The following is a 20931-nucleotide window of genomic DNA, read 5'->3' as shown; positions in this document are numbered from 1 at the left end:
GAAAGGAGGGCAAGGAATAGAGTGAATTGGATCGATGTGGTATACCGGGGTTGACGTGCTGTCAGGGCATGTGAAGCGTCTGGGGTAAACCATGGAAAGCTGTGTAGGTATGTATATTTGCGTGTGTGGATGTATGTATATACATGTGTATGGGGGTGGGTTGGGCCATTTCTTTCGTCTGTTTCTTTGTGCTACCTCGCAAATGCAGGAGACAGCAACAAAGCAAAAAAAAGAAAAAAAAATATATATATATATATATATATATATATATATATATATATATATATATATATATATATATATATATATATATAAAGACATGTTTACAAGGAGGAAGAGAGGAAAGTGATTGGTTCCCACTGAATGTTGGTTTGCTGAAGGGGCATGTGATGTTTCCATGTCTGTTTAATTTCTTTATGGATGGGGTGGTTAGGGAGGTGAATGCAAGAGTTTTGGAGAGAGGGGCAAGTAAGCAGTCTGCTGTGGATAAGAGGGCTTGGGAAGTGAGTCAGTTGTTCGCTGATGATACAGCGTTGATGGCTGATTCGGGTGAGAAGCTGCAGAAGTTGGTGACTGAGTTTGGTAATGAGTGAGAAAGAAGACATTTGAGAATAAATGTTGAGAGAGAAGTTAATTGGGAGGTAAGTTTGAATGGAGAAAACTTGGAGGAAGTGAAGTGTTTTTGATATCTGGGAGTGGACTTAGCAGGGGATGGAACCATAGAAGCAGAAGTGTCACATGGTGCAAGGCATGGGTTATAGATAAGGGTGTGCAGAGACGGGTGGATGTGTTGGAAATGAAAGGTTTGAGGACAATATGTGGTGTGTGTTGAAATGGTCAGGACACATTGAGAGAATGAGTAAGGAAAGATTGACAAAGAGGATATATGTGTCAGTGGTAGAGGGATCAAGGAGAAGTGGGAGACCAAATTGGAGTGGAAGGATGGAGTGAAAAAGGGTTTGAGCGATTGGAGCCTGAACATAGAGGAGGGTGAAAGGCATTTCAGGAATAGAGTAAATTGGAAAGATGTGGTATACTGGGGTCAATGTGCTGTCAACGGATTGAACCAGGGCACGTGAAGCATCTGGGGTAAACTATGGAAAGGTCTGTGGGGCCTGGATGTGGAAAGGGAGATGTGGTTTCAGTGCATTACACATGACAGCTAGAGACTGAGCGTGAATGAATGTGGCCTTTTTTTTTCTTTTCCTAGCACTACCTTGCTGGATGGGTTGGTGGGGGATGCTATTTCATGTGTGGTGGGGTGGCGACGGGATTGGATAAAGGCAAGTATGAATATGTATATGTGTATATATGTATATGTCTGTGTATGTTTATGTATGTATATGTTGAAATGTTATCCCTGGGGATAGGGGGAGAAAGAATACTTCCCACGTATTCCCTGCATGTCGTAGAAGGTGACTAAAAGGGAAGGGAGCGGGGGGCTGGAAATCCTCCACTCTCATTTTCTTCTTTTCAATTTTCCAAAAGAAGGAACAGAGAAGGGGGCCAGGTGAGAATATTCCCTCAAAGGCCCAGTTCTCTGTTCTTAACGCTACCTCACTAATGCGAGAAATGGCGAATAGTATGAAAGATGTTGAAATGTATAGGTATGTATATGTGTGTGTGGGAGTTTATGTATATACATATGTATGTGGGTGGGTTGGGCCATCCCTCATCTCTTTCCTTGCACGACATTGCTAACGCGGGAGAAAGTGATAACTATAAATGTAAAATTAATATATACACCAAGTTACACCAAGTAAGAAAATAACAAAGCAAAAGACCACTAAAAGCAATATACCTCAAACTTATTTTCACAAATTGCTATCTCATAAAGCCAAGACTCATGCTCAAACAAAACCAATCCCCATCAACACATGCTATAAAGTACATTAAATATCTAGAAAAAAAAAATCCTCACTGCTTTAAATACTGGAAAACTGAAAAAATGAAACACATTTTTTTGTCACTATGGGCCACAAAACCACCAGAAACAAACTTTGGGTCAACAATACAGAAATTCCAGCCCCCACACATAAAACAATTCTAACCTAAAACAGTGGCTTCCATCCTCCTAAAGAAAACATAAACATACTCATGACAAACTATCAATAAACACAAACTGACCTCACTGCTAAATAGGACAGTCATGAAAATTGTTGACAAAATCCATCCTGAAACAAATGATTACTCATCCCTTACACCTATGATATTCAAAATATAATTAGAACCATTAAAAACATCCAAGCAACTGGCCCTAATACCATATCAAGCTTCCAACATAAAAAACACTTCTACCTAACTCCAACCCAATCACTCAAAGACATATTACTGGCTAAACAGTAAATTCCCAAACAATTTGAAACTTTCAAAAAGAATACCCATCCTGTAACCCTTTAAATTCCCTAACTCTCCCTCATCCTATTACCCTACATATTCACTCACATCTCCAAACTCCAAACTCCTCAAAAGACTAATCCACATGAGAATCAAGGAAGATGCCTCTCTCTCACTCACAGAATGACTTTAGACTCAACCACTCAACTGCAAACGAACCTCATATAACACACCCTGGATGGTTTCAACCAACCACAACTACCCTCCGGCACTGTACGAGTGGTAACATATAAAAACATTTAACACTGTCCCTGAACACATCTTTACACAGAAGATACTTGACACAACCCTCCACAAAATGAGAGAAAATGGTTAACCATTTTCATAGTTGGCCATCAGGCCAGAATCATTCTGGCACTCAAATCTTTGCAAAAATACTAGACCAGTCCCACCCAAACCACACCATAACTAACCACCAAATATTAAAGTTGAAAACAAAATCATCCCTGCATCAAATTCAAGGAACCTTCACTCACAAATCCCACCTCCCACAACCATCATAACCCTAACAAAACACATACACACAGTAACGATTCAACACACACTAAACAACTGGTTTTCCAACTGAGTCTTAACTCCTTAATGCCAACAGATGGATACTTATGAAAGCTGGGTGACATCTATCATGTTATTCATAATTACTCCAGGGCTATTTTCTATGAAAGATTCCTGGTGTTACTCAGGATGTCTTTCTAAAGGCTTCTGCAACTCGAGGCTGAACTACTTTCAACAGCAGGGATAAATAAACTCCTCTGTAGTGATAAGTTCTTTCACAAGACTATCCCAAAGACACATCTTGCCAAATATGACTTTTCACTTGTGGTGAAACCTCTTGCAGAAAGACCAGAGTAACACCTCAGTGATGTCTGACAAATATCTTTCATCAGGTTTTGTGTCTTCATATTTCAAGGCTGTGTGGCAAGCCTGGGTGGAAGTTGAAGTGAAAACGAGTGGCAGCTTCTCTCCACAGTTAGTCATCCTCCTGCCATGCCAATGTGAGCATATCTTTGCAAATTTTTAGCGAAGGAAAGGGAGTGGCTTTTAGGTAGATTCAGAAAATAAGACACATAAACCAGTATCACTTGACTATAATGATATGATTTGTCTTTGGATCATGTGGACATCAATTTTATGGACACTACCTCTTTTAGCATTAAAAGTAAACCAGGATGGAGACCAAAAAGGTTTTCTAGCATACATGGAGGTAGTGTTGGCAGCACCTGCCTGACCTTTACAACAATGAATCTAACAGATGCGGCTGGTAATTCTACAAAGTTTTATAGTTTTGCTTCAAAAAAAAAATATATATATATATATATCAATGAATCACACTGATTATGAGAAAAGACTTATCATATAAGATAAAACATAATAATAATCAGTAATCAATATTTCAATGTAGTTAAATACTTAAGAAAAAAAACCCACAATGCCAGCTCACCCGACACTCACACCTTACTCCTGCACTTTTTGGTGCATTTTACTGAAATATCTCTAAAACTTCAAAAATCATTAGAGTGAATGTGGCAGACAAAGAGTACCTCTCATGTGAATTTCATCGCTGTTATCTGAATTTTTTTTTTTTTTTTTTTTTTTTTTATATTTTGTCGCTGTCTCCGGCGTTTGCGAGGTAGCGCAAGGAAACAGACGAAAGAAATGGCCCAACCCATCCCCATACACATGTATATACATACGTCCACACACGCAAATATACATACCTACACAGCTTTCCATGGTTTACCCCAGACGCTTCACATGCCTTGATTCAATCCACTGACAGCACGTCAGCCCCGGTATACCACATCGCTCCAATTCACTCTATTCCTTGCCCTCCTTTCACCCTCCTGCATGTTCAGGCCCCGATCACACAAAATCTTTTTCACTCCATCTTTCCACCTCCAATTTGGTCTCCCTCTTCTCCTTGTTCCCTCCACCTCCGACACATATATCCTCTTGGTCAATCTTTCCTCACTCATCCTCTCCATGTGCCCAAACCACTTCAAAACACCCTCTTCTGCTCTCTCAACCACGCTCTTTTTATTTCCACACATCTCTCTTACCCTTACGTTACTCACTCGATCAAACCACCTCACACCACACATTGTCCTCAAACATCTCATTTCCAGCACATCCATCCTCCTGCGCACAACTCTATCCATAGCCCACGCCTCGCAACCATACATATATCTTTGATATATTGTTAGATACATATTATGAAAATCTCAGAAAGCATGAATTTTGGGGGATGGGATGAAAAGCTTAGTTAAGCATTAGACAGTTAAACTAAATCCAACCATGTATGCACCCATCAGAAACCAAACTGCTCTTCTAATTCTAAATATTTTATACACACCTCGATAGTGCATTATGCGCAGATGAGCCAATGGATAAAAATAAAGATAAACTGTTCATTAGTTGTATTCATATAGTTTTCACAGGTAATTTGCTTCTCTTTCCTTTTTATACATTCTTGAAGGCATGAAGACACCAATTCTGCCAAGTTCTCGAGAATCTGTGGGTCCAAACTATGCCACTCTTCACAAATGACTGCCTTAAGCTTGGGGACACTGCTAGTATCCTTCCCTGAAATTCGGCACTTAATGTTGCTCCACACGTTCTCAATCAGATTAACATCTGGGTTGTTTCCAGGCCAATCACTGATGAAGTGGATTCCACAGTCAGTAAGCCACTCTTTAACAAATTTTGCCATATGGCACAAAGCACCATCCAGCATGAATACGTGCGCATGGTACTTCTGAAAACATTCTGGTAAATAGCCCATCAGTAGCTTGAGGCAGTTGTGTTGATTCATGGTTTGATGTCTGTGCAGTATGACAGGTCAACAATTCCATAAAAGGAAAAACAACGCCAAACCATGAGAGAATCAGGGTGTTTAACAGTACTGAAAATGTACTTGGGATCGAAAGGATCACTCCTGGGGTGCCGATAAACATGACAACTCGGTTCCCAGTCACGGAAAACATGGCTTCATTGCTCCATAGCAAGTGCTTCCACTTGGTCTTATCCCACTGAAGGTATGCCTTGGCAAACATGATCCTAGGGACCTCTACATAAGGGTGAGGAGGGGCTTCTTTCAGGTGCGATGGCAGCTGCAGTGTAGGTCGTTGTGGCTGTGTCAATGGCCAGTCCTTACTGACACTTTACCAATCAGTCTTGGGTTTTTTCTTTTCATCTTTGTGCTGACAAAAGTGGATTAGCTTCTAGCTGATGTTTTAGGATGGTCAGTGTGCATGATGAAGCCTTCCAAGCCTTCCTGGGTTTTCCCTTGTGCATTGGTGTTGCCTTATCTCTACTGTCGCAAAACCTTATCATCCATACCTGAACTGATCGGACACCAGCACCGACAATTCTCAATATTTCCCTTACTGGCTTCTGTGCCTTGTACAGACTAATAACTGAAGCTATTTTCTCTTTTGTCAAGTCCTTTCACTTCCCCACTGTGGCTAGAGAGCATGAAAACCTTCGGCAGTAGGGTATCAGAAGGTGACAAACTCGGATAGACCATCAACATAAATCAACTTCCACTAAAAATAAAAGACAACCTGCGGTTATTTCCCTTGGCATGCTCAAAGCTCTGCCCCTCTCGTTGCTGCCTGATGCTTGATAACCATAAAAAACTCAGCACTCTGGCAGCCATGGATAGTGAGCCAGAATTGGTCATAGGATTATGCATCGGCCCTCTCACACATAATGCAAGGTCGAGGTGTGTATTTTTGTATGACTATCTATACTCCCACCAAGAGGCCATGACATTCTCTCATCCACAAGCCAAGATCATTTACCTATGCGATTTCAACGTTCACCATAGGGACATATGGACAGTGATGGGGGTGAAGCCCTCATGTTTTCCACTCTCAAAGATCTAGAGCAAATTATCGCCATTTGCACCCATATTCCTGGCTGCTGTGACCACTCTCTTGACATTCTGGACCTATTTTTTGCCTCTAGCTCTTCACACTGTTGCTACATAATCTCATTCTTAATTGGTTCATCTGACCACACTCCCATAAAAGGATCTATTTTAATGTCATCTCCCCATCTAGCAGCCCCTTCAAAACGTAAATATTAGCATCTCAACAAAACTGACTAAAAAGCACGCAAAAATTCTTTTCTACCTTTTGTTTGGAAAATTGCTATCTCTTATGTGGTGATGCTACAATCTCCACCAAATGGGAATGGAAACATTTATCTCCTCTTCCTCCAAAACAAACTTTCCTTCCAATCCTTGGTTCAACCGTTCCTGTTCTGAGGCCAATCTTGTAAGGCATCAGGTACATCTGGCTTACAAAAACTATCCTTCCTCTGACTCCCATTCATCGTCTATCAGAACCTGTAATCACTACAAGTGTTCCATTATTCGAAGGAAGTATGATAACCTCTCCTCTTCATCCACTGATAGGTCTTCCTGGTCTTTAGCTAAGGGCACTGCAAAAACTTTGTTATTCCACCTTTCCTTCACTTTTCCATCTGATGGTACTATAACTGTCTCTCCCTCACACAAAGCAACTCTCTTGGGTTCTCGTTTTTTCTCTAACTCTCCCTTACATGACTCTATCATTCCTTCACCCCTTAATGTTCCTCTTATCAATCCTCTGCCCATCTCCTTAATTTATTTTCAAAGTGTTCGAAAAGCACTTCTTTCTCTGAATGCTAGTAAGACTTTTGGTCCTGATGGCATCCATCCCTAAGTAATGAAAGAGTGTGCCTCTGAACTTTCACCTGTGCTTACTCTTCTGTTTAATTTCTGTTTAAAAATCAAAACTCTTCCTTCTCTTTGGAAGCATGCGTTGGTACATCCCATCCTTAAGAGGGGTGACTGTTCTAATCCATTACTATCATCCTGCTGCTACGACATCTACCATTTCCAAAGTCTTTGAATCCCACCTTAACTCCCATATCCTCAAACATCTTTATATCACAGTTTCCTCTCTGATCAATAGTATGGCTTTCATAAGGTGAAATCCAGCAATGATATTCTTTCCTAACTAATGAGTCTGTTCATCATCCCAGCAAGATTTTGGGGAATGCTATGTAGATGCCCTTGATATATACAAAGCTTTTGACAGGGTGTGGCATCAGGGTCTCATCTCTAAGCTCCCCTATTTTGGCTTACTTCCATCGCTTTGCTCCCCATATCTAGCTTACTCTTTGGTCAACCTATCCCCATGGTTGTTGATGGATCAGTCTGTCCCCCATCAAATATGGTGCCCTCAAGGTTCTGTCCTGTATACTACATTTTTTTCTCCTTTTTATCAAAGATTTCCTCTCTTCCACAAATAACCAAATGCACTGATATACAGATGACTCAACAATACATGTCCGTATCCTTCAATTCTGCTCCTTCTTCTCTCAATCGATCAGCATTTTATATCGACACTACGTCCTCTATAAACTCAGACTTGGACAATATATCTCAGAGGGGCAGATGAAATCTGGTCAAGTCTAATGCCTCAACAATGCAATTTCTGCCCATCTGTTTTTTCAAAAACTCCTCACAACTTTCCTCTCTCCTTTGAGTTCTGTAATTCTGCATCTCAACTCAATGAACATACTTGGTACTACTTTAATGACCACTCTACCTTAGGAAACCCACATTACATATTTGGTTAAGTACACCTCTAAGGAACTAGGAGTTCTGTTTGCATGTCAAAATTTCCTTTCTTTCAAATAGTTGCTCTGTTTATATAAAAGATTGATCCATCCTCATATGGAGTAATGCCCTCACATCTGGGGTGATTCTAGCTACGCAACCTTGAGTCACTAGCAGTCAGAATTTCAACTTTCCCAGGTTAACTTCTAAACTTGACACACTTGCCCTACACTGCAGTGTTAGTTCATCTTCCTGCTTCTATGGGTAGTACTTTGGTTTTTGCTTCAGAGAGCTGGTGGCTTCTGTACCCCTACCAATAGCTAGACCACACAACACTTAGCAAGCTGCTGCATCACATGATTAATAAGTGGCCGTTGGCAACTCAAGGGTGTGCCATTCTGATAAATGATTCCTTCACTACACCTCAAAAGTTTGAAACTATCTACCTTCTCATGTCTTTCCCAATACCTATGACCTGGCACTTTTTATAATACAAGTTCTCCACTTCCTCCAAAATTCATCAATGTTTTTCCTTTGTATCTTCTTTTCCCCATTCATTGACCTCTCTATTCAATTATGGCCCAGTCTTATTTCACAAGACCCATTATGCCTATGACACAACTTTCATTCTGAAGACAATGCACATTTACTCCTCAATTATTCAGCATTCACCTCCCACACATATACATACATCACCACATCTGTTGACCTGTAATTTTGCCCAATGGACATAGTCAGAAGAGATATCTCAAGCAGGAGAGTAAAACTATGTTTCTATGTCTGAGTAATTTGTATAGTGCTAGAACCTAATGAGGAATCAGTACCTTTTAGCATAAAAAAAGGTATCTGAAAAACTATGAAAGAATTCAAAAGACATATATTTTGGCTTAATCTAAAAGATATCAAACAACTTAAAGCTATCTATATTACATCATTTACGGTTGGGTTACAACATAGCATAAAATATGTACCATAAAGTTTGCGCAGTAGTAAACTGTGCTATGTTGTGACATTCATTTCCATGCAAATAAGATGTTAGGGTGTGAGGAAAAAAGAAAATCTAAAAATGTCAAGTAAATAATTGAAATAACAAAAGAAATAACACTCAAAACATTATGCAAGCAATGAAAATGATATACAACACATACAGAAAGTGACAGACACGTATCTACCTATTTGTTACATCCACATTTCTTTGGGACTCTGGAACAGGCTAGGTAAGGTTTTATCACATATTCTGACAGCACATGTAGCAATTATTAGTTCAAGTATCAGGTAAGAAACTACTGAAAAGAACTATATAGTAAATTGGGAAATGGGGTGATCTATGAGTAGAAGTTGCTGAAGACCGTGGCAGGGAAGAGCGTTTTATTTCCACTTTCGAGCTGGTGGCTAGTTACAGAGTGGATTGTGTGGGAAAGGTCTAATGCTGTTTCACAGACCTGAGTGTCAAGCATGTTAAGATGGGACTGCAATGGGAGGATCTTCATTTGATAGTGGAGTTGTGTGTCTTAGGTTGCAAGGTGTCCAGTGATTCTTATAAATGCACTAATCTGTCACATGATTCATTACTTTGTTTTATTTACCTTTGAGAGGATGGAAGAAAATGTAGGAGAGGCATTATTTAAAGGAGAGCAGATGAACTGTTTGTAGAGGATGACAAGGGGTTCTTTTTCTTGTCCAAATCTGGTGCCAGTTAGTGTTCTGAAGGCATTAGTTTGTGTTCTGCTTTTGAGATGATGTTGTGATGTGGGGAGTGAATGTCATGTGTTATATGTGATGTCAACAATGGTTGGTGTTATATTCAATGGGAGTGACTGTCCATTCAAGCTGACTGGAGGGTGTGAGCTGGATTCATGCCTGTTAGGGGTTAAAAGTGATTGAAACCTTTGTGTGAATGCAGACATTCTATTCTTGGTAAGTTACTGCTCCAATTTTATAAGGTAGTGTACTTAAGTAGTACAGTATCTGCAATGGGCTTTGGCGAAAGAATAGATCTATCTTAACGGCAAAAGGCAAAGACAATACTATTTCTTCCTATGGCAAAGCTTCCATATGCAACCAATGCCAAGTTATCTTTAACCTACACAGAGTAATTTTGCCAATGTGCAGATGTTTATCCTTGAAAATTTTTGCAAACTCCCCTGAAGAACCATGCAAGGATAACAACATTCATTACTATCATATGAGAAATATCCATGAAACCAATTTTGCTTACTCCTCTTCACTTAAACCCAGTGTAGGGAGATGCTGCAATTACACCACACACATGTTCATGATGAAAATGAAACAGATTTACAATACATACATTAAACTTTAGTGAATACATACTGCATACAGAAGCATTGTCTCTAAGAGAGAAGAGTCTTCCCCACACATTTTCTGCATCCGTGATATCACAGACAAACTGGCTGGTCACTTCCTGTGTTTCATGGAACCCCTGTCATAAAAGAGTTATAAATTTTTGCACATTTGAATATTATGCCTATCAATTTTAGCATTGAAAATATGAGTGACTATGGCTTTAAGAATTCAAACAATCTGTATTACAGAAGAAAATTCCTTTATCACAATCAAAATTTTTCTTGGTTAGAGTCATCAGCCACATAAAATTGGAAAAGTGAAGTTTCTATTTTCCTTCAATATTCTTCAAAAGGCTCTTACCAAACAACAGAATCAATAATCATCTACATATTTTGCATCATATACGTGAAAACAGGTAAAGCTGTTGAAATTCCTACCTACCTCTTACTGTCCTTCGTTTCAAAACATATGACATAAAATTGATAAAATGATCTGATAAATAGTGTTTTTCTTATAATCTTTCTATACAATTCTCTTCAGATGGTTACTGCCTAATGCGTGAATCAATAGTCTTCCACCAATATACATCAAGAGATATATGAGAAAACAGTCTAAGATGTGATATGATAAAACCTAAATTATCTGATGCGGAGGTAAAGATTTCGAGATCCTTTGAAAAAACTATCCAAATCTATCTGTACAGCATACTTCTTTCTCTCTCTTTGAAAGTTCCATTAGCTAAGTAAAACATCAGCAGGGCCTCTATATAGCATGAGGGCTCACTCAGTTGGAATCCATATCGTTAATGAGAGACACAGCCTTGTCTAAGTGGTCATACATCTCTGTTAATCCCTTGTTTGTAAAGTGGTGTGTGAGAAAGAATGTTTCTGCACTTTCCTTTTGGAATTTTTCTGAATCCAACTGCACAAATTCCTCGTTGATCAGCTCTCAGAATGTGACTACAGTAACTCAGTCTGTTCTTCAATTACCTCAAAGCTAACACTATTAGCATGAGTCACTACTGTCTATCTAAAGGGTACAGACAAACCACAACAAAGGTGAGCATTAGCTGACATATCTCTGTTTACAAACTGGCTGCCAGTGAGTGAAATATGAATCAAAAAGTATTTTGCCAAGACCTCATGAAAAAACAAAAAGAAATCTTGAAATATTTTTTCATGGAAAAAATACTTTGGATTATTTTTCAAATGTCACAATTACAAGGGGTTTCTCTGGCATTGTCTTCAAAGGTCTTCTTCCCCAACAGACTGACCTGAGTTCAAGCTGCTAAGAATTTGGGAACAACGGTGAAGGGGGAAAGTGGGGAGGTAATATCATGTAGTGATGAAGTGAGGAGATGGAGAGAGTATTTTGAAGGCCTGCTGAGTGTGTTTGATGATAGATTGGCAGATATTGGGTGTTTTGGTTAGGGTGGTGTGTGAAGTGAGAGGGTCAGGGAGAACGGTTAGGTAAACAAAGAAGAGGAAGTGAAAGCTTTGCAGAAGATGAAATCTGGAAAGGCGGTGGGTTATAGTGGTATTGCAGTGGAATTTATAAAAAAAAAAAAGGGGGATGACTGTATGGTTGATTGGTTGGTATGGGTATTCAATGCATGTATGGCTCATGGTGAAGTGCCTGAGACTTGGTGGAATGCAAGCATAGTGGCATTATGCAAAGAAAAAGGAGATAAAGGTGAGTGTTCAAATTACAGAGGCATAAGTTTGTTGAGTATTCCTGGGAAATTATATGGTAGGGTATTAATGGAGAGGGTGAAGGCATGTACAGAGCATCAAATTGTGGAAGAGCAGTGTGGTTTCAGAAGTGGTAGAGGATGTGAGGATCAGGTGTTTGCTTTGAAGAATGTATGTAAGGAATACTTAGAAAACAGATGGATTTGTCTGTAGCATTTATGGATCAGGAGAAGGCATATGATAGGGCTGACAGAGATGCTTCGTGGAAGGTTTTTAGAGTATATGGTGTGGGAGGTAAGTTTTGAGAAGCGGTGAAGAGTTTTTACAAGAGATGTAAAGCATGTGTACGAGTAGGAAGAGAGGAGGGTGACTGCTTCCTTGTGAATGTCAGTTTGGGGCAGGGGTGTGTGATGTCCCCATGATTGTTTAATTTGCTTATGAAGGAGGTGGTCTGGGAGGTAACTGCAAGAGTTTTGGAGAAAGGGGGTAAGTATGCAGTCTGTTGTGGATGGGGGGCCTAGGAAGTGAGTCAGTTGTTCGCTAATGATACAGCTCTGGTGGCTGATTTGGGTGAGAAACTGCAGAGGTTGGTGACTGAGCTTGGAAAAGTGTGTGAAAGGAGAAAGTTGAGAGTAAATGGGAATAAAAGCAAGTTTATTTGGTTCAGTAAGGTTGAGGGGCAAGTTAACTGGGATGTAAGTTTGAATGGAGAAAAACTGGAGGAAGTGAAGTGTTTTAGATATCTGGGAGTGGATTTAGCAGCAGATGGAACCATGGAAGCAGAAGTGAGTCACAGGGTGGGGGAGAGGGCGAAGGTTCTGGGAGCAATGAAGAATGCGTCAAACAAGATAGTGTTATCTCTGAGAGGAAAAATGGGTATGTTTGAAGGAATAGTAGTTCCAACATTGCTATATGGATGCAAGGCATGGGCTATATATAAGGTTGTACAGAGAAGGGTGGATGTGTTGGAAATGAGATGTTTGAGGACAATATGTGGTGTGAGGTGGTTTGATCGAGTAAGTACTGAACGGGTAAGAAAGATGTGTGAAAATCAAAAGAGTGTGATTGAGAAAGCAGATGAGGGTGTTTTGAAATGGTTTGGATATAAAATGGGAAACAGAAGGAGTCAAGCGGGGAGTGCTCATCTCCTCGTAGACTCAGATTGGGGTGCCTAAATGTGTGTGGATGTAACCAAGATGTGAAAAAAGGAGAGATAGGTAGTATGTTTGAGAAGAGAAACCTGGATGTTTTGGCTCTGAGTGAAACGAAGCTCAAGGGTAAAGGTGAAGAGTGGTTTGGGAATGTCTTGGGAGTAAATTCAGGGGTTAGTGAGAGGACAAGAGCAAGGAAAGGTGTAGCACTACTCCTGAAACAGGAGTTGTGGGAGTATGTGATAGAATGTAAGAAAGTAAATTCTCGATTAATATGGGTAAAACTGAAAGTTGATGGAGAGAGATGGGTGATTATTGGTGCATATGCACCTGGGCATGAGAAGAAAGATCATGAGAGGCAAGTGTTTTGGAAGCAGCTGAATGAGTGTGTTAGTGGTTTTGATGCACAAGACCGGGTTATAGTGATGGGTGATTTGAATGCAAAGGTGAGTAATGTGGCAATTGAGGGAATAATTGGTATACATGGGGTGTTCAGTGTTGTAAATGGAAATGGTGAAGAGCTTGTAGATTTATGTGCTGAAAAAGGACTGGTGATTGGGAATACCTGGTTTAAAAAGCGAGATATACATAAGTATACGTATGTAAGTAGGAGAGATGGCCAGAGAGCGTTATTGGATTACATGTTAATTGACAGGCGCACGAAAGAGAGACTTGTGGATGTTAATGTGCTGAGAGGTGCAACTGGAGGGATGTCTGATCATTATCTTGTGGAGGCGAAGGTGAAGATTTGTATGGGCTTTCAGAAAAGAAGAGTGAATGTTGGGGTGAAGAGGGTGGTGAGAGTAAGTGAGCTTGGGAAGGAGACTTGTGTGAGGAAGTACTGGGAGAGACTGAGTACAGAATGGAAAAAGGTGAGAACAATGGAAGTAAGGGGAGTGGGGGAGGAATGGGATGTATTTAGGGAATCAGTGATGGAGTGCGCAAAAGATGCTCGTGGCATGAGAAGCGTGGGAGGTGGGTTGATTAGAAAGGGTAGTGAGTGGTGGGATGAATAAGTAAGATTATTAGTGAAAGAGAAGAGAGAGGCATTTGGATGATTTTTGCAGGGAAAAAATGCAATTGAGTGGGAGATGTATAAAAGAAAGAGACAGGAGGTCAAGAGAAAGGTGCAAGAGGTGAAAAAGTGGGCAAATGAGAGTTGGGGTGAGAGAGTATCATTAAATTTTAGGGAGAATAAAAAGATGTTCTGGAAGGAGGTAAATAAAGTGCATAAGACAAGGGAGCAAATGGGAACTTCAGTGAAGGGCGCTAATGGGGAGGTGATAACAAGTAGTGGTGATGTGAGAAGGAGATGGAGTGAGTATTTTGAAGGTTTGTTGAATGTGTTTGATAATAGAGTGGCAGATATAGGGTGTTTTGGTCGAGGTGGTGTGCAAAGTGAGAGGGTTAGGGAAAATGATTTGGTAAACATAGAAGAGGTAGTAAAAGCTTTGCAGAAGATGAAAGCCAACAAGGCAGCAGGTTTGGATGGTATTGCAGTGGAATCTATTAAAAAAGGGGGTGACTGTATTGTTGACTGGTTGGTAAGGTTATTTAATGTATGTATGACTCATGGTGAGGTGCCTGAGGATTGGCAGAATGCGTGCACAGTGCCATTGTACAAAGGCAAAGGGGATAAGAGTGAGTGCTCAAATTACAGAGGCATAAGTTTGTTGAGTATTCCTGGTAAATTATATGGGAGGGTATTGATTGAGAGGGTGAAGGCATGTACAGAGCATCAGACTGGGGAAGAGCAGTGTGGTTTCAGAAGTGGTAGAGGATGTGTGGATCAGGTGTTTGCTTTGAAGAATGTATGTGAGAAATACTTAGAAAAGCAAATGGATTTGTCTGTAGCATTTATGGATCTGGAGAAGGCATATGATAGAGTTGATAGAGATGCTCTGTGGAAGGTATTAAGAATATATGGTGTGGGAGGCAAGTTGTTAGAAGCAGTGAAAAGTTTTTATCGAGGATGTAAGGCATGTGTAGGAAGAGAGGAAAGTGATTGGTTCTCAGTGAATGTAGGTTTGCGGCAGGAGTGTGTGATGTCTCCATGGTTGTTTAATTTGTTTATGGATGGGGTTGTTAGGGAGGTGAATGCAAGAGTTTTGGAAAGAGGGGCAAGTATGAAGTCTGTTGGGGATGAGAGAGCTTGGGAAGCGAGTCAGTTGTTGTTCGCTGATGATACAGCGCTGGTGGCTGATTCATGTGAGAAACTGCAGAAGCTGGTGACTGGGTTTGGTAAAGTGTGTGAAAGAAGAAAGTTAAGAGTAAATGTGAATAAGAGCAAGGTTATTAGGTACAGTAGGGTTAAGGGTCAAGTCAATTGGGAGGTAAGTTTGAATGGAGAAAAACTGGAGAAAGTAAAGTGATTTAGATATCTGGGAGTGGATCTGGCAGCGGATGGAACCACTGAAGCGGAAGTGAATCATAGGGTGGGGGAGGGGGCGAAAATCCTGGGATCCTTGAAGAATGTGTGGAAGTCAAGAACATTATCTCGGAAAGCAAAAATGGGTATGTTTGAAGGAATAGTGGTTCCAACAATGTTGTATGGTTGCAAGGCGTGGGCTATGGATAGAGTTGTGCGCAGGAGGGTGGATGTGCTGGAAATGAGATGTTTGAGGACAATGTGTGGTGTGAGGTGGTTTGATCGAGTAAGTAATGTAAGGGTAAGAGAGATGTGTGGAAATAAAAAGAGTGTGGTTGAGAGAGCAGAAGAGGGTGTTTTGAAATGGTTTGGGCACATGGAGAGAATGAGTGAGGAAAGATTGACCAAGAGGATATATGTGTCAGAGGTGGAGGGAACGAGGAGAAGTGGGAGACCAAATTGGAGGTGGAAAGATGGAGTGAAAAAGATTTTGAGTGATCGGGGCCTGAACATGCAGGAGGGTGAAAGGCGGGCAAGGAATAGAGTGAATTGGATCGATGTGGTATACCGGGGTTGACGTGCTGTCAGTGGATTGAATCAGGGCATGTGAAGCGTCTGGGGTAAACCAAGGAAAGTTGTGTGGGGCCTGGATGTGGAAAGGGAGCTGTGGTTTCGGGCATTATTGCATGACAGCTAGAGACTGAGTGTGAATGGTTGGGGCCTTTGTTGTCTTTTCCTAGCGCTGCCTCGCACACATGAGGGGGGGGGGATGGTATTCCATGTGTGGTGGGGTGGCGATGGCAATGAATGGGGGCGGATAGTGTGAATTGTGTGCATGGGTGTATATGTATGTGTCTCTGTGTGTGTATATGTGTGTACGTTGAGATGTATAGGTGTGTATATTTGCGTGTGTGGGCGTGTATGTGTATACATGTGTGTGGGGGTGAGTTGGGCCATTTCTTTTGTCTGTTTCCTTGCGCTACCTCGCAAACGCGGGAGACAGCGACAAAGCAAAATAAATATAATAAATAAATAATAAGAGAATGAGTGAAGAAAGATTGATAAAGAGGATTTACGTGTCAGAGGTGGAGGGAACAAGGAGAAGCAGGAGACCAAATTGGAGGTGGAAGGATGGAGTGAAAAAGATTTTGAATGATTGGGGCCTGAACATATAGGAGGGTGAGAGGCGTGCAAGGAATAGAGTGAATTGGAACGATGTGGTGTACTGGGGTCGACATGCTGTCAATGGACTGAACCAGGGCATGTGAGGTGTCTGGGGTAAACCATGGAACGGTCTGTGAATATGTATATGTGTATATATGTACATGTCTGTGTATGTGTATGTATATGTTGATACATATATCTATATGTGCATGTGTGAAAGAAGAAAGTTGAGAGTAAATTTGAATAAGAGCAAAGTTATTAGGTTCAGTAGGGTTGAGGGACAAGTTAACAGGGGGGTAAGTTTGAATGGAAAAAAAGCTGGAGAAAGTGAAGTTTATAGATATCTGGGTGTGGACTTAGCAGCAGATGGAACCATGGAAGCGGAAGTGAGTCACAGGGTGGGGGAAGGAGCGAAGTTTTTCGGAGCATGGAAAATGTGTGGAAGGCAAGAACATTATCTCAGAGAGCAAAAATGGGTATGTTTGAAGGAAGAGTGGTTCCAACAATGTTATATGGTTGGGAGGCATGGGCTATAGATAGGGCTATGCAGAGGAGGGTGGATGTGTTGGAAATGAGATGTTTGAGGACAACATGCGGTGTGAGGTGGTTTGATCAAGTAAGTAATGTTACAGTTATCTCCCCTATTTACCCATATATGTTACAGTTACCCATTATATCTTATTCAGTTTTCTTTGAGAAATTGTATACAAACTGGAAGATAATAGCCATAAGAAGAAGATGTGATACACAGCTGTTGGAAAATGTATAATGTAATCTGTAAACATCTCATTTATTTCAAACCCTTGTGTTTTATAATTGAGGCCAGTGAATTTGCCAGAGTGATGTTATGTAAAGTAATACAGAGAGAGATCTATGTCTCAAGAATAAATCTATGTTACAAGATAGCCATGTTTATTTTGCTATCATAAATATATTCATATAGATTCTTATCTGTGTTAGGTATTTGACCAACCTGAGAAGGGAAAATTAGGAACATCATTACAGCCATCAACTGTCAGGAGATGTTAGCCAGATGGTAAGGGAATCTGTGTTTAGCCCAAAGCTCTCTGTTAACAGAAGCTGTTCTTTCAGAGTTATCTGCTTTAATGGGCCTATGGGCTGTTTATACACCCTTTAATGTGTAAGGGGTGGAGGCAAAACATAACAGTAATGAAAGATAAGAGAGATGTGTGGTAATAAAAAGAGTGTGGTTGAGAGAGCAGAAGAGGGTGTGTTGCGATGGTTTGGACATATGGAGAATGAGTGAGGAAAGATTGACAAAGATATATGTGTCATAGGTAGAGGGAAGAAGGAGAAGCAGGAGACCAAATTGAAGGTGGAAGGATGGAGCAACAAAGATTTTGAATGATCAGGGCCTGAACATACTGGAAAGTGAAAGACGTGCAAGGAATAGAGTGAACTGGAACAATGTGGTATACCTGGGTGGACGTGCTGTCAATGGATTGATCCTAAGCATGTGAAGCGTCTCGGGTAAACCATGGAAAGGTCTGTGGGGCCCGGATGTGGAAAGGGAGCTGTGATTTCAGTGCATTACACATAACAGCTAGAGACTGAGTGTGAACGAATGTGGCCTTTTTTGTCTGTTCCTGGCACTGCCTCACTGGAGGGGGAAGGGGGAATGCTATTTTGTGTGTGGCTGGGTGGCAACAAGAATGGATGAAGGCAGCAAGAATGGATATGTACAAGTGTATATAGGCATGTCTGTGTATGTATTTGTATGTATATGCTGAAATACATATGTATGTATATGTGCTTGTGTGGGCGTTTATGTATATACAGGTGAATGAGGGTGTTTATGCATATACATGTGTATGTGGGTAGGTTGGGCCATTCCTCATCTGTTTCCTTGTGCTACCTTGCTAAAGCAAGAGACGGTGGTTAAGTAAAATAAATAAAATAGGCGTTTATGTATATATATGTGTGTATATGAGTGGATGGGCCATTCTTTATCTGTTTCCCTGCACTAAGTCGCTGATGCAGGAAACAGCCATTAAGTATAATAAATATAAATAAACAGAAAGGTTAATGAAGCAAAAAGAAGAGGCAAGGAAAAGCATTCATGATTACAGAGGAAGTGAAACTCCTGTCTTTCAAAAAATATCAGGTCATAATTATAGGGAAAGATGAGTGGGTAGAGAGTTCTAAAACTTCAAGGTGTAGAGAAAGAATAAGCTATCAAAACAGCCCACCCTTGAGCTGCCAATGGCCCCAAAGTAATCATGTGACACAGAAGCTTGCTAAGTACTGCCTCATCTAGCTAGCGATAGCTGCGTACAAGCAGCCAGCTTTTGGGAGCAAAAACCAAAGTACTACCTACAAAAGATGGAAAATGAACCAGCATTGCACCATAGGGTAATTGGGTCATGTTTTGAAGTTAGCCTGGGAGAGTTGATAAGTTGGTCTGCTTTCAACTCAACTCTGTCAAGTAAGGACATAGAGCTAGAACCACCCTAGATGTTGGAGCAGTGCTCCATACAAGGAATGATCAATGTCCACTCCCAGATATCTAAAACAGTTCACCTCCTCCAATTTCTCTCCATTCAAACCTATACCACGTCTAACCTGACCCCTTACCTTGCTAAATGTAATGACCTCTTTTATTCATATTTACTCCTATTTCAATAATCATCCCAGGAAGGAATCTTAATGAAGGTTTTATACATGAACTGTATGTATGTATAGATGATGACTGAGTCACCTGGCCTATGGTTACATCACAAGTGAAAAGTCATCTTTGGAGAGGCTGCATCACTGTCTACTGATAAAAAGAGAGTACTAGTATTATCCTTGATTTTACTACACAACTTCCCTTATCTTTATAGCCCTCCCTAATGTGTGCGAACCTAACCTTATGACACACGAGCAGTAATACAGCACCACCTCTTCAAATCAACTGAACTAACTACTGGAAGTTCACTGATATATGTTTCATCAAAATTCACTATATTTCTGGTATCTGTAAAACTAAACTTAACCCAATGGGAAAAGTACAAATAAAGACTTTTACCAGTATCACTACCACATGACCTTGTGCCTAATGCCAAGCTCTGACTAATTTACATCATATACATTTACAATTCAGTTGAAAGATGTGATGCCTTTCAAGGAAAGGGCACAACTTTGCCACAAGTAAGCTACAGTGTGGTAGGCAGTACTATGTGAATTACATACTATTAGTATGTGCTAAATTTCAATCAGTTCCCTATTTTTTTTAACACTACATATTTCCCTCATCTTCAAAGCCTTGTTCAATTTCAAAAACCTAATCGTGTGACACAAAGTGACAATACGTTAGCTGTCTCAATCTAAATCAACTGTACTAACTATAATGAGTCTACTGTTATCTACTGCATCCAAATCCACAAGTTATTTCTGTGGTGCCTCTAAACTGGAACTTGACTGTAAGGACTGATTACTGGGTAACCACGGTCTAAATCAAGCTACTTTTCTATACCAGAAAAAAATATCACACTGAATCTAACATCATTTAATACCATAGTAATAACATGGACACGTTGTTTTGACTGAAACTAAAAACATGCAATATCTAGCAATATCTAAACACAATTCTATACAATTTCATTATAGTTTTAGACTTTATGATGTACCTTTGTCCATGAGGAATATCTAGAATTCCCTGATTTTCCACCTGTCACTTTAAACTACACAAGAAGAGCATCCCCAATGGTTTAAAAGTCCACAAAGTTGATGTCTGGGCGCCCACTTTACCAGTCCTTACCTGTGTACTTTGTTGACTATTAGGGAAGTTTTCCATTGTGGCCGACAAATAAGCGTCATAAGGCTTTCTGATGCAGGTTATCTAAGTAGTGTCAGTCAGTGTCCATGTAAATACATACCAGACACTGGTTGACGCAAGTTTGTTTTCCTCTAACTTGTCTACTGTACTACTACTAACTAGTCTGGCCTGCCACTGTTGCCAACACCATCCCTCCTGGACCGCTAGTGTTGCCAACTTTAGGCATACACCCTCCACAAGGTCCCCTGAGTCGACGCCATGATAATAGACATTTGGTTTAATGTCTAAGTTGCACAGCATTAGTCTGTTCTCCTCTAGTATATCTCTCAAAATATGAACACAGAGATGGTCTTAGAATTTATGGGGTAGTTTGTCTCTTTCCAAATGTGAACCCGACATTCATTGAAGTTGCGCCTGTGGGTTGATCCTGGGTAATTTTTTTTTTCTCTTCCTCCAGAAGGTCGACA

The 20931-nt window shown here is 40.5% G+C and overlaps 1 protein-coding gene across 3 annotated transcripts in view; it reads right to left on the bottom strand.

Moving 5' to 3' along the window:
- lok (ovarian-specific serine/threonine-protein kinase loki) overlaps window positions 1–20672 on the bottom strand; it is a 225979-nt gene extending 205307 nt beyond the window's left edge. For 2 of the 3 annotated variants that reach the window (XM_071665056.1, XM_071665057.1), the window contains exons 1-2: window positions 20447–20672; window positions 10340–10448 (exon numbers count right to left, since the gene is read on the bottom strand). In XM_071665056.1, the coding sequence (XP_071521157.1) occupies window positions 10340–10448; window positions 20447–20482 (145 nt within the window). In that variant the 5' untranslated portion in view covers window positions 20483–20672. The remainder of the gene's footprint in view (window positions 1–10339; window positions 10449–20446) is intronic. The other variant, XM_071665055.1, reaches the window with a different exon arrangement.
- Between the last annotated feature and the right edge of the window lie 259 nt (window positions 20673–20931).

This window comes from Panulirus ornatus, chromosome 9 (assembly GCF_036320965.1).
Source record: "Panulirus ornatus isolate Po-2019 chromosome 9, ASM3632096v1, whole genome shotgun sequence".
Classification (NCBI taxonomy): domain Eukaryota; kingdom Metazoa; phylum Arthropoda; class Malacostraca; order Decapoda; family Palinuridae; genus Panulirus; species Panulirus ornatus.
The sequence above is the reverse complement of the archived record's forward strand: the minus strand, read 5'-3'. Positions and strand labels throughout refer to the sequence as shown.